Below are 14,025 nucleotides of genomic sequence, written 5' to 3'. Positions count from 1 at the left end.
AGTTCTGAAGGGTGGCTAATGAGATTATCTGGTGTGGACAGGAGGTAGCTTATGGGTATGACCCCTTGGTTGCCGGAGACCAGAGACGAGGGGAAGCGGGCAGAGGACCTCTGCTCCCAGGTCCCATTGAGCCCAGAGTCCAAGCGTGACACTCTCTGGATCTCACTATGTAGCAGCAAGTTGCACGATCTCATCTTTTCTTAAAGCCAAGTAAGTTGAGTAATACTTCCTTGTGCATAGGTACAGGTTTTGTGTTTTTTTTAAGCTTATTTTTATTTTATTTTATTTTTTTGCTTTTTGGGTCACACCTGGTATGCTCAGGGGTTACTTCTGGTTCTACACTCCACTCAGGAGTTACTCCTGGTGGTGCTCAGGGAGCCATATGTGTTGCTGGGGATCAAACCCAGGTCTGCTGTGTGCAAAGCAAACATACTATCGGCTGTCCTTTCATTCTGGCCCCTCAATCTTTAGTTTTTTGAGGAGTTCATATTATCTTCTAAAAAGGCGGGACCAGCTGACTTTTCAACCAGTAGCGGATGAGGGTCCCTTCCCCCCACATCCACACCAATATTTGGTTGCTTTTGTTTGTTGTGATGTATGTCAGTCTCACTGATATATCTTATTGTTTTAATTTGCATCTTTCTGGTGGTTAGTAACGTAGCACTGTAGCACTGTTCTCCTGTTGTTCATTGATTTGCTCAAGCAGGCACCAGAATTTATTGATCTTTGTTCATCTATATATTTTCTTTATTATTTTTTAATTTATGTATTTTCTTTAAGGAGATTTTTTTTTCTTTTAAAGGAGATTTCTGTTCATCTCTTCCCCTTTTGATGGGGTTGGTTATTTTTCTCTTATAAAGTTCTACTGGTGCTTTATATATCTTGGTTATTAATCCTTTGTGGACTCAAAGTCTCTTTCTTTGTTTTGGGGCCACACCCGGTGGTGCTCAGGGATCACCTCCTGGCAGGGCTTGGGACACTTTGGGACACTATATGGAGTGCTGGGAATTGAACCCTGGCTGGCTGCATTCAGGGCAAGTGCGCTACCGCCAATGTTTTCTTTCAGTGAATGTCTTTTTGTTTTGGTTATCGTTTCTTTTGCAGTGCAGAAGATTCCTGATTTAATGTAGTTCTTTATTTCCCACTTTATTTAAAAACCCTAGTTTACAAAGTTGTTCATGGTGATTTGTTCCAGGCATTCAGTATTCCAATTCCAATCCCTCCACCTCTGTCTCCATGTTCACAGCCACCCCTCAAGCCTGCCCCCGTAGCGGGCCCACAGTAACTTATTTTATATTGCTTGTTACCACTTAATGGCTAATGGAATGATCAAAACATGCTTCACGATCACGATCACAATCATCCTGTTGTTCGTTGATTGCCTTGAGCGGGCACCAGTAACGTCTCCTTCGCCCTAGCTCTGAGTTTTTTTTTTTTTTGCTTTTTGGGTCACACCCAGCGATAGTCAGGGGTCACTCCTGGCTCTGCACTCAGGAATTACTCCTGGCAATGCTTGGGGGACCATATGGGATGCCGGAGATTGAACCCAGGTCGGCCGCATGCAAGGCAAACGCTCTACCCGCTGTGCTGTCGCTCCGGCCCAGCCCTGAGATTTTAAAAAGTGCCATATTCAAGGCGCTTTCAGGGTTAGGAGAATGAGGCCCATCATTGTTACTGGTATTTGGCATATTGGGTACGCCACGGGGAGTTTGCCAGACTCTGCTGTGTGGGCAGGTTATATTCGGTAGCCTGCCAGGTTGTCCAAAGTAAGAATGAGATAATAAGATGTCCGGGAGCTGGGTCTTATAGTCTCTGCGTCATGGCCGTTGATGGGATTACACGGCGCAGGGGACCAATTGGTGGGTGTGACACCGGACTACTGGAATTTGGAGGATCTGGATGGAGGATGCTCAGCCCCGATCTGAGCAGGCTTGGAGATCTCAGCCCCGGGACCCGCATGCCTTTGTTCCTCTGCTGGTACCTTCATGCGTGTGGAGAGTGGTCTCAGCATGGTTGTGGCTGGTTCTGGAGGGCTTTGGCTGCTGGAGCTCTGCCCGGGGCGGGGCGGGAAACTCAAGCTGTCCCCCCTCCAAGGGGCCCCGGCGAGGACAGCCAGGCACGGGCTGGGGAGACTCTGTGCTGTTCTCTTCTGGGAGCTGGGTTATAGTCTCTGGGTCTTGGCCGTTGATGGGATTACACGGTGCAGGGGGCCAGTTGGTGGGTGTGACCCTGGCCTACTGGAAGATGGAGGATCTGGGTGGAGGATGCTCAGCCCCGCACCTGGCTGTCCTCGCCAGGGCCCCTTGGAGGGGGGCAGGTTGAGTTTCCCTCCCTGCCTCGGGCAGAGATCCGGCAGCCGAAGCCCTCCAGAACCAGCCACAACCATGCTGAGACCACTCTCCACACGCATGAAGGTACTGGCAGAGGAACAAAGGCATGCGGGTCCCGGGGCTGAGATCTCCAAGCCTGCTCAGATCGGGGCTGAGCATCCTCCACCCAAAAAATGCTTCAATGCAAGAAAATTTGTGCACATTGTTGTATCTCACCATGGGGACATTAAGTCCTTGTCTGGGGTTTGCTAAGCTGTTGTTGCTAGTTGAGCATTCTGTGTTAATGCTTCTGTTAGTCAAACTTAGTCGGTTTCTATTTGCATTCCCATCTGGTATGTTCCAACTGGGATGTTTGTAATGTATGGTTTGGAGATATCACAGCCACATGCTCCAGAAAGTCCAGAATATTTAACTGTGCAGCAAACTTCCACGGCAACGGCAGTGGGGTGTGGTTGTGGCCATCAGGACTTCTGGAATTACAGATGGAGTGGGGTGGGGTGGGCAGGGGGGGTTACCCACCCCAACTCCAACAAGGCCTGGAGTTTCAGTCAAAAAAAAAAAAGAAGAAAAAAACAACAGTGTACCTAAATTTGGGGCAGTTTGGCATCAGTGTGGAACTGGAAATCAACTGTGAGATCTTAAACTCTGGCCATGGGCATGGGGGCAGCTGCCAATTGGTATGAGTGCAGCGACCAGGGCCCTGGTAGGACGGGAACTTGGTCTGCCCCCTCCTGAGATCACCCTGGAGCTCTCAGCCAATGACCAGTGTATCAAGGAATGTTTGTGACTAGTTGATTTCTTTTGAGATTTAATTCTGAGTCTCTCGAACAAGGCCAGAAGGTGAGTTCTGCTGTGGTGGTGACACATGGGTGTGGTTCTGTAGTTCCATTTTTTATCCTTGCTCTGGTAGCTGGGCACTGAATTGTTGAAATGCCTCAGGGTTCTATGTCATGAAGTGATCTGTTTTCCTCAATATAACCTATTGATTCAGGTCAGTACTGAGGTCTTCAATACATTTTGATTTGACTTTTATGTATGGTATCAGAAAGGGGTCTGAATCTTTTTTTTTTTTTTTGCATGTGACTGACCAGTTTTTCAACACCATTTGTTGAAGAGGCTTTTCTTGTTCTACTTACCTTTTGGCTCTTTAAGGACAATTAATTGTCCAGGGGCTAGAGCAGTAGTACAGACAGGAGGGCACTTTCCTTGCACACGGCTGACCCAGGTTTGATCCCCGGCAACTCATGGTCCCCCGAGCTCCACCAGGAGTTATGCCTGAGAGCAGAGCCAGGAATCAGCCGAGCACCAGAGTGTGGCAAAAAAGGAGGGGCCAGAGTGAAAGTATAGTAGGCAAGCACTTACCTGATACACAGCCAAGCCAGATTTGTTCCCTGGCATCCCTCCAGGGCACAGAACTCAAGTAACTCCTGAGCACTGCCAGGTGTGACCCAAAACCTTAAAAAAATAATAATAAAGGAAAAAGGAAAAGGATTAACTGTCCTTATACCTGAGGATCTGTCACTGGACTTTCAATTTTGCTCCATTGGTCTGAGTCTGTCCTTATTCCAGTACCACATTGTTTTGACTACTGCAGCTTTATAGGATAATTTGAAGGTGGGAAAGAGGAGCCTCGCATCTTTTTGCATCCATTTGCTTTGTCTATGTGTGGGTGGTGGTGGGGATGGTATTACTCCACATAAATTTCAACAGCATTTGGTCTATGTCTTTTTAAAAGGTCAAGGATAGTTTGTAAGGAGTGCACTGAATCTATAATGCTTTGGACAAGTTCATTCATTCATTCATTCATCATCCTGTTATTCGTCGATTGGCTCGAGCAGGCCCCAGTAACGTCTCTTTCATCCTAGCCCTGAGATTATATTCAAGGCTCTTTAGGAGAATGAGACACATCATTGTTACTGGTATTTGGCATATTTGGTGCGCCACGGGGAGTTTGCCAGACTCTGCCCTGTGGGCAGGCTATATTCGATAGCCTGCAAGTTTGTCCAGAGTAGGAATGAGATAATGAGATATCATAAAAAGATGTTTTGATAAGATGTCGCACGGCCGCGAATGCGGCCGCGCGGTTCCGGGAGCTGCAAGTTGGTCAAGTTGGTCCTTTTATTTTTTGGCTTTTTGGGTCACACCCAGTGATGCTTAGGGGTTGCTCCTGACTCTACACTCAGGAATTACTCCTGGTGGTACTCAGGGGACCCTGTGGATGCTGGGGATCGAACCTGTGTTGGTTGTGTGCAAGACAAATGCCCTACCTGCTATACAAATGTCATTTTGACACTATTAATCCTTCCAATCTTTTCAAAATAAAATGAGATGTTTTCATTTCCTTGTGTTCTTTTATTTTGTGGTAATGTATAGTTTTTTTGTTGTTGTTGTTTGTTTTTCTTTTTTTTGTTGTTGTTGTTGTTTGTTTTTCACGTAAGTCTTTCACCTCTGTTAAATTGATTCCCAGATACTTGATTTTTCCAGATGAACAGGATTTTTTTTTCTTTTACTGCACCTGATTGGTGCTCAGGGCTTACTCCTGGCGGTGTTCAGGGATCACTCATGGAGCTAAGGGAACCATATGGGATCAAACCCAGATTGGCTACATGCAAGGCAAATGCCCTTCTCGCTGTGGCCCCAGAAAAGCCGTGGGTTTCTGCACAGTGAATTTTGTGGACTGCCATTTTACTGTACAAAATCACTGTTTTGGTTATCTAAGATTTTCTCCAAGTAGAGAAGGTTTGATTTCTTTTCTGATCTGGATGCCCTTTGATTCTCTTTCCTGCCTGTTTTGGCAAGGACCTCTAATAGAAGCGCTGTGAGTGGGTAGCCTTGGCTTGTGCCGGATCTTTGGGAGGCATTCAGGTTTTCACCACTGAGTAGATGTTTGCTGGAGACTTGTGGCAAATGACTTTATCCGTGTTGAGGAAAGTTCCTTTAACCCCTATTGAAGAGTTTTTAGCATGAGTGGGTACTGATCTTGTCAAAGGCTTCTCTGCACCTATTGATATTTACTTTTCCTTGTACTGATATGGTGTATTATATATATTAAATCATATTTACATCCCAAGGTTAATTCTACTTGGTCATGGTATATGATCTTTTTGACGCATTGCTGGATTCAGTTTGCTAATATTTGGAAGATCTTTGCACATACGTTCATCAGGAATAAGTGTAGTATTCCCTTTTTTGTGATGTCTGTCTGCTTTTGGTATCGGTGATGTTTGCCTCATAGAAACGGGGCGAATTTGTTTCTCCCACTTTCTGAAAGAGCCTACGAAGGATTGAAGTAGGTCTTCAAAGGTTTGAAAGACTTACTAATTAAATCCAGCTGGGCCTGGGCTATTGTTTTGGCTAAACTTTTGATTACAGGTTTTCTTTATTATTTTTGTTGTTGCTTTGGATCACACCAGTGTTCACACTCAGGAATTACTCCTGGTGTTGCTTGGTGGACTATATGGCATGCTAAGGATCGAACCCAGGTCAGTCATGTGTAAGGCAGGTGCCCTCCTTGCTGTCCTATCACTCCAGTTCTCCATTTTTATTTCTCTGATAGCAATTTCTCTGGTCAGGTGCTCCTTCAAGGATGATACAATCTTGAAAAGTGTATAGAGCCTAAAATGAATCCATTTCTTCTAAGTTCTCTAGTTTCCTGGCATAAATGTTCTCTGTCTCTCTCTCCACTCTACCTCCCCCCATTCCTGCATCTTGCTAATGGTTTGTCAAACTCTTTAAATTGTTTTTTCAGTTTCCATTTCATTAATTTCTTCTCTAAATTTTATTTTCTTATGCTTGCTTTGGAGTCCTTTTGCTGGCCTTTTTCTAGCTGCTTGAGCTGTACAGATAGATTATGCAGGCCTTTTCTTATTTCAAATGAACACTTGTATTGTCCTGGTAGCTTTTTAAAAAATATTTATATTTTTGTTTTAGGGCCAGTCCCGCAGTGCTCAGGGATTACTCCTGGCTCTATACTCAGAAGTTATTTCTCGAGGGGCTCAGGGGACTATATGGGATGCCAGGGATCGAACTCAGGTTGTCTGCATGCAAGGAAAGCACCCTACCCACTGTACTATCTTTCCAGACTCTGATTAACTTTTATTTCTACAGCATCGTGGTCTGGGAGGGTAGTTGATAATGTCTATATTCTTGATTTTATGAGGACATGTGACCTGGCGTATAGTCTATCTTGGAGAATGTCCCATGTGTACTGGAGAATGTTTATTTGACTTTTGGGGGATGTGGAGCCCTCTATGTGTCTGCTGAGCCCACCTCTGCCATTTCTTCCTTCAAAGATGGTATTCCATTATCGCTCTTCTTGATTAAAAAAACAAGTCTCGGGGCTAGATCGTACAGGTGTCTGAGCCCTGTTCCCCACAGAGTAGGATACTATTGGTGGAAGAAAGGGAACAAGGGAGGGAGGAAGGAGCGAAAAAAAGAGAAGAGAAAGAAAAGGAAGGAGGGAGGAAGGGAGGGAGGAAGGAAGGAAGCCAACACCTTTTAACAACTGACAGCAGAGGGGTTTTACCATTTTCTCTAAGCAGTAGGGGCACCCCCTGCAGCCTGGCAGCTGGCATCCTGAGTCCCAGCAGTCTGCAACATGAATCCCCAAAATTCTTTTGGCACCAGAACGAATCTACAGTCAATGCAGAATGCGAGTGAAAGACAGTGCAAGTGAGACACACTCCACCATACTTAATCCAAATGCTCACAGCCGAAAAGTCAGTAGAGTTGATCGTTTGTCAACTACCAGCACATCATTTTTGTATACTTTATTGCAAATAAAGCAATTTTGCTTGATAATTCCATCTGTCATCTTACAAATATATGACTAAACAGTCCTAAAGTAATAAATAGTATAACTCTAGGAACTGAACTTTCCTTTAAAACACACAAATAAACTATGCTATGAATAAATCCTGTATCTAAATGTATACAGCATATTTCAACAATATGGAAATGAAATTAGGATTTATTAATTTACATAAAAATTACTTTATACATTAAAGAATAATATTTCAAATTATTAAAAAACAAAGTCTGATTTCTCATTATTGGGATTCATGGGATGTGGTCTGTTCTTCTATCACTTGCTTCACAATTTCTGCCAGCTTTAGTCGATCAACTTTATCTGTGAATCCACGACCTGAAACCCAAGACAGAAAAAGTCTCCAAACCAGGTGATTAACAGACTTCTGAAGTTATACCCCTGGGCCCTGTCAAATTCACTCTCACCAATGGAGGAACCATCCCTGGTACTAGAGCAAACCACGTGTTTCAGGTAGCAACATGGCTGTTCCACTAACCTACTACTAAAATCCAAAGTTCACTACAAGAGCAAAAAGGGAACCATTCAAGGAGATGATTTTTTTGGTAACACATATGTGTGACAAGGGACTTATAGCCACAATACATAAAGAAATACATTTCTTGGGAACCACATGGTCCTCCAAGCACCACCAGGCATATGCAAGGCAAACACCCTACCCACTGTCCTATCACTTGGCCCTAGAAAAGATTTTTTAAAAAAGCTTGACTTACAAGAGTTACTGAATGAGTTTTTGACGCCAAGACCAGCTTGGGTGGCATGACGGCCCACAGCACCACAGCTTAGCTGGTTCAAGGTGCCTGGTCACTGAAATGGGCTGCCTGTTCTCCTCTCCCCCCACCCCCCATTTAAAAAAATTAGGTTTTAAAACTGACAAACCACATTATGCTACAGGTGTGCAACAGAGTGATCCAACTGCATGCACTGCATGATGCTCGCAAGGACATTCAGCATCTTACAGAATTTCAAGTTTTTTTTGACAACAAAACCTTTGAGTTTCTTTTCTGGTTTTGGCTTTTTGGGTCACACCCTGCTATGCTCAGAGATCATTCCAGGCAGTGCTTGGAGGACCATGCGTGGTGCTGGGGACCAAACCTGGGCTGGCTGCATGCCAAGGCAAGTGCCTTCGCCCCTGTACTATCTCTGGCCCTGGGTGATGACAATTTTTGACATCAACTCTCTTAGCAATTTTCAAATACACCAGGCCAGAGAGACAGTATAGGAGCTAAGGCACTTGCCCGGCACATAGCCGCAGCGGCCGTGACCCTGGCTAACCCCAGCACCAAGGATGATCCCTGATCTCTGATGGGGTCACTCCCGAGCAGAGCCGGGTGAGCCCCCCCTCCAGGTAAGCACACGTGCAACACAGTAATGTTCACTACAGCATCCCTAGGACTTTTTACATTTTGTAACTGGAAATTGTCTTTTTTTTCCAAGTTTTTTTTTGGGGTGGGGCGGGGACCACCCAGTGGTGTTCAGACCCTATGCTGGGGGGGGGGGAGTCACTCCTGGCAGTGCACAGGGGACTGGAAGGTACTTCGGATGCACCCAAAGCCTTGCATCTCTCCTGGCTCTAAGAGTCTTTAAAAGTTCGTCCTTCTCAGTCCTATCATCCACTGCTGCTCATTCCCCCAGAGCAGCCCCTGATATAAGGAGAATGACGCTCCACTATACATGGCAGCAGCAAGGCTGAAGCTAATCCAATGTCGACTAGAAGAAGCAGACACCAAAGGAGACAGACATGTCTGTTCCCATTTATATTAAACACAAAACCAGGCCAATGAATGCATAGTGCTAAAACAGGGTTCGGGTTCTGTAAGACGCCCAATGCTCTCCTTAGGGGCTCATATGGGGGGTGAGGCGGGGGTGGGGAACATTTTGTGGAAATTCATCAAAATGAAATAATCACGTTTTATTTCTGTATTGTTATTTCCACATCTTTCTTTTCTGTGTTTTGGACCACGCCCTGCAATGCTCTGTGCTCAGGGATCACATCTGGCAGGGTTCTGAGGGGTCATATGGGGTGCTGGAGCTCAAACCCTAAGAGAGCAAGCACCTTGATCCCTGTACTCTTTCCCCAGCCCCTCGACATCTTTTCTGAAGCTCAGGGAAGAGACTCTCTGCAGGCACGGCCAGACTAGGGCTTTTGATTTCTCCTGTTGAAGAACCAGGTGAGACAAGGCAGTCAAACCACTTGTTCCCCTCGAAGCTGCAGCTTTTCACTCTGCAGAATCAGATACTAACAAAGGCACTTTGGGACCTTGTTTGCCTCGGGGCTAGGGGACCCAAGCAGCGGTGACAGCTCTTGTGGGAACGTGCTGATGGGCAGAGAAGATGCCTGGCCCCCTCCCCTTCCAGTGCCCTGCTCCTCACAGTGACATGGTGAGCAGCGTGCTCAGGGAAGGTTCTGATCTCAGGCTGCTACTGCTTTAGCAGAGGCCACGCTGGCGGTCTGGCCGCAGGAGAAGAGAAGCGTGCCCGCAGCACCAAGTGCCAGGGACTGCACTTGGGGCCTCCCCCTGTGCCCTCCCAACTCTGTCCTCACGGCCCAAGTGGTGGGGGTTCTCCAGTGTGGAATCCACAACACACAGACTATCTGAACCCTGAGAAACAAGTAAAAGGATCAAATGTCCAGACACATCTGGGCAGTTCATGGAGGCTGAGCCTCTGTCCCCTTCCTTCACCCAGCGCGGGCCCAGAGACCTACACATGCAGAACACACGGTGCGCCTGGACCCGGGAGGGCATGAGGGGGCACCTACCGTTCCAGCTGAAGCTCTGCAGAGTGTCGCGGAGAAGTTTGCATTCCCGGTTATACTTCCAGGCCTCCTGCATCACTTCATTCAGCTTCTCGTCTTCATTCTCTCCTGCAGAGAAAGGTGAGGAAGATGTTTCATTTCCCAGTACCATGAGCTTCTGGTATCAGCAACAGGACCTAGCCAGCTTGTTGAAATATGATGACCAAAGGTGCGAACCTGACCAGACTGCCTACCCCGCGGCCCCGTTACCCCTCCACCACCTCTGGTCTTTGAGCTCTTCTACTCTGCCAGCTTCAGAAGGACCCTCAGATGGACTGGGTCTCAGCATCGGAGGATGAGTGTCAGATATCAGTGGCAGCAAAATACCAGGCTAACTGTAAAGTCCCAAACAGGGAAGCATGTAAGGCTGAGGGGTTCCCTTCTTTCACCAATTCTTACTTAATCCATCCTTTGAAGCACACTGGGCTCTCACTGGGCTCTTAAAAGCCAAGTAACCTAGGATGGCTGGCCGGCAGCAGCTTTCTGACCCGCTCCCTGAAACATCTGGATTTATTGGCCAAGAACCCCAACACATCATGCCGAGTGGCACGAGAACATACAAGAGAGTGTTCCTGCCGTAGAGAACTGAGCCAGCCACATGAGCAGGGGCCGCGGTGACTCCTGACCCAGTGAGGCATTTTCTTTTTATGCACAAACTTACGGCACTCCTGTAGTCTACAGGCTCTGAAAATTACGTTTCACAGCCTAAAACCTGACACTGTCGATATCTATTTTCCATCTTTTATCCTGTACCTTATAACAAACTAAGGAAACACAAAATTACAAGCTGCATTTAACATGTGAAACCTAAACTAAAAATGTCATAAAAGCCAAAGGGCAGGACTTATCACATTTCTGAGTTCTCTCTCACTTACTACACTTTCTAGTGGGCACAGACTCATTTATATAATCTTTTTTTTTTATAACACAATGATGAGAAACCCCAGATCAACGCATGTGTGCTCGCACATGCGTGCACACACACACACACACACACACACACACACACACACACACACACACACAAAGCATTCAGAAACGGTGTGACCTTTACCAGCCTGCGGGAGAATACACTGAGCAATCACGTCTCGAAGTTTCTCCAAGGCAACGTTGGAATCCTCAGCTCCATTCTCGCGGCCATGGATATAAACGCTGTCCTTTGGCTTGGTGCTTAAGAAGTTTGGGAGACAGGTGGCAAGGTAAGACCCCAAATCCCAACTTTCAACAGCTGTTAATTCTAGGCAACCTGCCTTGCACATATCCAACCGGGTTTACTTCCCAGTACCGGCAGCCCATATGGTCCCTTGAGCCCTCCAGGAGTGGACCGTGAGCACAGAGACAGGAGTGAGGCCTGAGCATCACTGGTGGGGCCCAAAGCGAAAACAAATCAACCCCACCCCCAAAAAAATCCTTGAGGGCAACATACTTTTTTTGGTTTGTTTTTGAGGGCAACATACTTTTTAAGTTAATAACTTTTTTTTGCTTTTTGGGTCACACCTGGCAGTGCACAGGGGCTACTCCTGGCTCTGCACTCAGGAATTACCCCTGGCGGTGCTCAGGGGACCCTATGGGATGCTGGGAATGGAACCCGGGTTGGCTGCGTGCAAGGCAAACGCCCTACCCGATCTGCTATCACTCCAGCCCCTAAGAAAATAACTTAAATAATGAACCTCCTCTTTCTGATGCAGTCTCTTCTCTCCACCCCTTAAGAAGCAGGAGAAGGGCAGACCTGTGCTGACCATCTCCACCCCAGCCCTCAGCCAGACCCATCACGAAAGCGGCTTAGTTACCCGAGCAGCTTCCTCTTTCGGAGAATGGGGTTGTTCACGGAGTGCAGGGGCTTCAGGCTGACCTTGGGGTCCTGGATGCGCATGTTGGCCAGCTGCTCCGCGTGCGCCTGCTGGATCCCCGCCACCACGGCCTGCGCGCAAACACTGGGGTCAGTTTTCCGCATACATATCCAGGCACCTAAAAACCAGTCTCGGTGAGTGGAGAGAAAAGGCCGAAAGGACCAGGCGGGCAGTTTCCCTCTCGTGCCAGCAGCACACAAATCCCAAGACAGCGAAGGACCTGGCATTAGCAGGATCTAAGACATGACGGGCCCCGGGAGGATGAGGCTGATCAGAAGCCGAGAGTGGAGCCTTTCTTCCCTGCAGGAGGCAAAAGCTCAAGTGAAAAATACTAACCCGGGGGCTGATGGCGTTAAGCACCGAGCAGGGAGGGCGCTTACTCTGCACACAGCTGCCCAGGATTCAATCCTCCCAGCTCATCTTTCCCCAACGCGCCAACCAAGGGAACTCTCAGCATTGATTTTCTCATCTGCTCATTCTTTTTCACACTTCTTAGCTGGTAATACTCACGGCTTTGGCCCCTTGGTCACACACTCTGATCCTACACCTCAATCCTGAAAACTAAAAGCTCCCCTCCAGGGCACAGGAGATGGCACCGAGGGCTGGAGCATGCGCACTGCAGGCAGGTCTGGGTTTGATCAAGGGCACGATCCCCTGAACACTCGTGTATGGCCTCAGCCCAAACCAAACCAAACCAAAGCACAAGAGGGCTGGAGCGATAACACGGCGCGTAGGACTTTCCATAGCCAGACCAGGTTCGCGCCCTGACACCACGTATGGTCCCCTGAGCCTGCCAGGAGTGATCCATGAGCACAGAGCTAGGAGCAAGCCCTGACCATTGCTTGCTGTAGCCCCAAAACAAAACAAAACAAAAAAAACCCCATCACCACCAAAAATCACGACCACCAAAAAGCCGTCCCTTTCCCCACACATCAGGGAATTCCTGACTTTCCTCTACGTGGTAATGGTTACCGTCAGGGTTCCCAGTGGCCCCATGGATCTAAGCAGTCACCAAAAGTGAAACTTCCTCTTCAACTGGTCACTATCCTAGCCCTCTCCTTAGAGCTGCCTCCCATTTTTAGATGACTGTGCAAATCTGCGGCTAGCAAACCCTCTCGTCTGCAGGGCACCGCTCTACCTTTCCAAGGGAAAGTCTTGCCTCAAAACTCTCTGCTGCTTTTCTGGCTCCTGATCAAGCTGCTTAACGGCCATGATCCCAGAGACTCAGAAACAAATCTTGGAGCCTAGTGGCTTTTGGCAGAAATGCATCCGGACCCCACAGTATGTCAGTGTTGCCGGGCCACCCCAGAGGGGAAGGGTACTGTCCCTCCGCCTGCTCCTACTGGGCGGCTCAGTGGCCGCCATCCTCCAGGGGCCACTGGACAGTCAGGTTTGGGCCTTCAGTGACGAGACACGCAGAGCCTCACGGGATGGGGGTGGAGCTGGCCCTTTCCACCTCATCCCAATGAGACCCTGAGTTGCTGCCCACAAACGGCCTTTCTGGCTCCTGACAAAGCTGCTTAATGGCCATAATCCCAGAGACTCAGGAACAAATCTCAGAACCCAGCAGGTTTTGGTAGAAATCCCTCCAGATTTGTTAAAATTTCAGAATTTCAAAATTGCACGGCCACTACTGCAGCCACCTGACATCATATGTTATTCATAACCAGCAATAGAAAACAAATTGTCTCCTGTTGCCTTTTCAGCAGATCTGAGTGTTGGGGTAAAATCCCAAATAAGAATGGTGGGTCTGGTGTCAAAATACTGAATGTGATCAAAGTACAGAGAGAGTAATGTGGAAATCATCTGCCCCACAGATAGGGGGAGAGTGTGGGATGGGGGTATCCTGGGATTTTGGTGGTAGAGAATGGGCATTGGTGAAGGTACGGGTGTTTCATTGTATGACTGAGACTTAAAAGCTTTGTAACTGCTCTCACAGTGATTCAATAAATAAAATTATAAAAAAAAAAACAAAAAACAAAAAAAAACCACCTCTCTGCTGCTGGGGCCAGAGAGATGCCACAGGGCTTTGGACACTTGCCTTGCAAACAGCCAACCCTGGTTGGATTTCCAGCACCACACACGGGTCCTTGAGCACTGCCAGGATTGAGCCTCGAGCAGAGTCGAGTCAGCCCTGAACATGGCTGGGTTTGGTCTCCCATGGGTGTGGTTCCCCAGTTCACCCCGGGAAACATCTAAGCTGCTCTACTGTATCTGCCCAAG

General features: G+C 47.5%; 1 protein-coding gene across 2 annotated transcripts in view; it reads right to left on the bottom strand.

Moving 5' to 3' along the window:
- Positions 1 to 7,084: 7,084 nt before the first annotated feature.
- The window catches only part of MAPKAPK5 (MAPK activated protein kinase 5), a 28,787-nt gene continuing 21,846 nt past the window's right edge, over positions 7,085 to 14,025 (bottom strand). Inside the window, exons 11-14 of one of the 2 annotated variants that reach the window (XM_056107148.1) lie at positions 11,743 to 11,873; positions 11,001 to 11,122; positions 9,917 to 10,021; positions 7,085 to 7,473 (exon numbers count right to left, since the gene is read on the bottom strand). In XM_056107148.1, coding sequence (XP_055963123.1) covers positions 7,379 to 7,473; positions 9,917 to 10,021; positions 11,001 to 11,122; positions 11,743 to 11,873 — 453 coding nt within the window. In that variant the 3' untranslated portion in view covers positions 7,085 to 7,378. The remainder of the gene's footprint in view (positions 7,474 to 9,916; positions 10,022 to 11,000; positions 11,123 to 11,742; positions 11,874 to 14,025) is intronic. The other variant, XM_056107149.1, reaches the window with a different exon arrangement.

The sequence above is a fragment of the Sorex fumeus genome, unplaced genomic scaffold, assembly GCF_029834395.1.
Source record: "Sorex fumeus unplaced genomic scaffold, SorFum_2.1 ptg000155l, whole genome shotgun sequence".
In the NCBI taxonomy this organism is placed as follows: Eukaryota; Metazoa; Chordata; class Mammalia; order Eulipotyphla; family Soricidae; genus Sorex; species Sorex fumeus.
The sequence above is the reverse complement of the archived record's forward strand: the minus strand, read 5'-3'. Positions and strand labels throughout refer to the sequence as shown.